Below are 3,689 nucleotides of genomic sequence, written 5' to 3'. Positions count from 1 at the left end.
GGCTCGAAATGTGGGTGCTGCCCTGCCTGCTGCAGGCAAGGGGGGGACAAAGGGGGGACCGAGGGACCCTCCGGTTCCTCTAACAGGACCGAGCATCCAAGGGGTGCAGAGCTCCCACCGGCTCCTGCTCCACCGGCAGCATCTCCTGCTGCCCCGCTCCTCCGTGGTCCTGTGGAAATAAAGGCTGCTGGCTCCTCTCTGCGCCATAATAATGGGGAGAAAAAAAAAAAAAAGGGAAAAAAAAAAAAAAAAAAGCCTTGTAATTAAGCAGTCAGCTGCTGTCCTCCCCGGGCAAGCTCGTCAGGAGATAAATGAGTGCGTGGGGTAGCCAGTGGTGGTGGGAAAGCCGGGGATGTCCCTTGGGGATGCCGCAGGGTGTGAGATGTTTTCCTGCTGGGCCGGGACCCCCGCCACCCCGGGGAGGGCTCTGGGGTTTTTTCTCTGCTCAAACAGCAGAGAAATGGCCTCGACGCCTCTCCAGGGTGATCTGCGTTCCCACCCTGGCTCCATCCCACCTGGCACGGCCATGGAGAGCTCTGAACTGCCAGGGATCCCGCTGGAACGACACAGTGGGAGCAGCGAGCCCTCCCTGGGCTCAAAACGGTGCGAATCAGTCCGTGATCCGTCTGTCCTGCCTTCACACCCACGCTCGGCTGAGGGATCCCTCCTTCCCCGGGGCCAGTTCGGCCGAGTCCTTCTTGGAGAGCGTGTGTCGGACACCCCGGGCGTCACAGGTCGGCGGATTCCCACGTAGGCAGCGATGTGCAGGCAACACCCTTCCTTGGGTGGAACCTTCTGGCAGGGTCCCTGGGATGGAAACACCCCAGAGAAGTGGCTGGGGACAAAAGCTGCATCTCCGAGCCCAAAGCCAGCTTGGAGAGGGAGGGAGGGTGCTCTGCCTTCGCCGCCGGTTGTATCTCTTTGTGTAGGACTTTGCAGGAGAAGCGGTTGTGGGAACCCCCGGTAAAGCCCAGGCGGTGCCTCTGGTAATTAAGGCAGCAGATCTCCAGCGGGAGCATCCCGTGCTGGGGAGAGGGGGAGCTGGGGCATCGCAGGATGGAGAGACGGAGGAATGGTTGCTCAGCCGTGCGCCGATGGCCTGAGGTCACCGAGACGGGGTTGTGTCTTTCTGGTTGATCCAGGAGATTTGGGAGCATCTCCTCCTCCAGGCTGAGGGAGCATCAGCCAGAGCCTCAGCGCGCCAGTGCCGCTTGGGAACTGTTGTCCTCTTCCGAGGGGTTATTTTTGGAGCCAAGTGAGGACAGATTGACTGTGGTGGCAGAAGGAGGAGGCAGGGACACGTGAAGGTGAAAGAGCAGAAGAAAGCAGGCAGGCAGCAGCCAGCGGGGAGCCTCTCCTCCCCTTGCAGCCAGCACTGGGCCGTTGCTGGTGGGTGCCAGAGGGCATCTGCAGGCGTTCGTTGGCTGGACCAGCCATCAGGATGTCCCATGGCTGAATCCTCACCGGCCAGTGCAGCTGGGGGATGTAAGGCGATATCTGAGGTCTTTGGGTCCATCCCCTTTCTGGATGGGAACCGTGCCCGGGGGTGTCCCCAGATGGCTGCGAGGATGGATGCCTGTCCCTCCTCCATCGCCTGACAGTGGAGTCCGTGGGGCTCAGAGGGACCCCTGCCCACATGTTCCGCTGCTACCGTATGGCTCTGGGTGCCCCAGACCCACACTTCATCAGGCTTTCCTCACAGCACAGTGATGGGAATAGCCCCAGCCTGGCTTTGCAGGTGGGGAAACTGAGGCAAGGGGCAGGAAGGGCCATGGCAGAAGATCTCTCCATTGCTGGATGGAGGAAGATCTCTCCATCGCTGATCTTCCTGGCAGAAGATCAACCATCTCTCTCCTGGCCCAACCCAGATCTCTCCATCGCCGTTCCCATCAACCTGCTGTGCCCTCACCTCTGTTGAGACAAACTTAGCCTTCAGGTCCTGGCGGGGTCCCCTCGCTGTCACGGGGTGAGAGGGAAACCAGGGCAGGGACTGACCCCCGAATATTTCTCTCCCTCCCAGGTGCTGCTGGCGGCGAGGCCACCCACACCATCATGGCTCTCTACAACAACGGGGCCGACGTGCCTTCGCCCCAGGAAGCATCCAACGGCTTCTCACAGCCCGGCGCCTCGGGTACGTGGCACAAAGGCGAGGAGGAGGTGCGTCTGGTGGAGCCCAACCTGGTGAAGAAGGCTCACCGGGAAATCCTGGACCACGAGCGCAAGCGGCGGGTGGAGCTGAAGTGCATGGAGCTGCAGGAGATGATGGAGGAGCAAGGGTAAGTGGCGGGGGATCGGCGCGGGGCTGGAGGTGGACCTCATGGCTTGTGATCCTGTTGACCTGCTTGCACCTTGTTCTCCCCCTTTTTCCTCTCTTAAAAAAACCCCAACCTTGATGTGGCAGATGTTGCTAGTTGGAAGTAAATCCACTTTGGGGTGAATTGGATGGCTTTGGGTTGGACCAGTGGGTTGATTTGTGAAGCTAAGTGCCTCCAAGAAACGCAGACGTAGGGGTGCATCCACACACACGTGTTGGAGGCTCAATCTGGCAATCTGGGCTCCCAGCTCGTGGTGCAGGGAGAGCGGAGGCAGGAAGGAGGCAGCTATCAGCGCTGCCCAGCCCGTGCCCCGCACGCCTGGGGTGGGAGATGGTCCTTCTCTGTCTCTTGTGTTGGGGAGAGGAAGGAGAGCTGGGGTTTAGTCCCAGGTGAGGCTGTTTTGGTGCTTCGCTTTGTCCCGCCTTCCTTCTTTCCCCGCCAGTTTTGGGGTGAGAGGGTTCCTCCCATCTTGCCGTGCCCCTGGATGTGCACCATGAGCTGCTCCACAGCCTTTGCTCTGCCCCGGGGAAGCAAAGGGTTGGGGAAAAACCCGAGGGGCCGGAGAGCATCCCTGCCTGGGGATGGGCAGGAGGGGCTGGGGGGCCAGCGAGGAGACCTCCATCCCCACCGGACCCACGGCCGTGCTGCCGCCTGCCCCATAACTCCGGCACCAGCCAAACAGCCCGATCCCCCTGACAGCTCGCTAAGACCTGATGGATGGAGCAAATTCTTCGGCGCACACGGGTAGACGGGGACTGGTATCAGCTGGGGAGAAGGAAAATGGATTGAGGGAAGGCTTCGCCAAGGCTTTCATTAAGAGCGCAAGCGTGACCTAGAATTAAATTGTCTCACACAGACTGGAATAATGATTGTGCCTAATTTGTCGTTATGGAAATAAATAAGGCTGACCTGGCGCCTTGGGGAGCCCAGAGCCTCCTGTCGGGTTCCCGCACCCTACTCGGGATCTTACTACGAGGAGTATCATTACTGCGATGGGTAATAGCAATATTGCAATCGGTATTGTTGTTATTGCTATAATTGCCTTTGCTATTATTAAGGCTATTAATAACCATGATGACGGTGATACACCGAAATGATAATATAATTACAGTAATAATCTTGGTCAACCTGGTTAATCCTCCGCCTGCTCTTCCCCTCCGCACACGGCTCTCCGGGGGGGGTGGGGGGGGTTGCGTGGAAGCACTTTGCACCCCTGAGGGGTCTGCCTGGGCCGGGGGCCGTGTCCTGGCCACGGCCCCAGGGGAGTTGTCACCAAGGGCAGGGCCCCTGGGATGAAGCGATGCGACAGCAGAGGAGGTTTTGTGGGGATTTAAGCGCTCCCTTCTTTCCTTAAACGTGGATGGCTCCTCCTGC

At 59.4% G+C, this 3,689-nt stretch overlaps 1 protein-coding gene across 1 annotated transcript in view; it reads left to right on the top strand.

Moving 5' to 3' along the window:
• Positions 1 to 2,052: 2,052 nt before the first annotated feature.
• Positions 2,053 to 3,689, top strand: part of SRRM3 (serine/arginine repetitive matrix 3) — an 18,812-nt gene continuing 17,175 nt past the window's right edge. The window contains exon 1 of the mRNA XM_009885201.1: positions 2,053 to 2,276. Within this exon, the coding sequence (XP_009883503.1) occupies positions 2,053 to 2,276 (224 nt within the window). The remainder of the gene's footprint in view (positions 2,277 to 3,689) is intronic.

This window comes from Charadrius vociferus, unplaced genomic scaffold, assembly GCF_000708025.1.
Source record: "Charadrius vociferus isolate BGI_N301 unplaced genomic scaffold, ASM70802v2 scaffold54, whole genome shotgun sequence".
In the NCBI taxonomy this organism is placed as follows: domain Eukaryota; kingdom Metazoa; phylum Chordata; class Aves; order Charadriiformes; family Charadriidae; genus Charadrius; species Charadrius vociferus.
The sequence above is the reverse complement of the archived record's forward strand: the minus strand, read 5'-3'. Positions and strand labels throughout refer to the sequence as shown.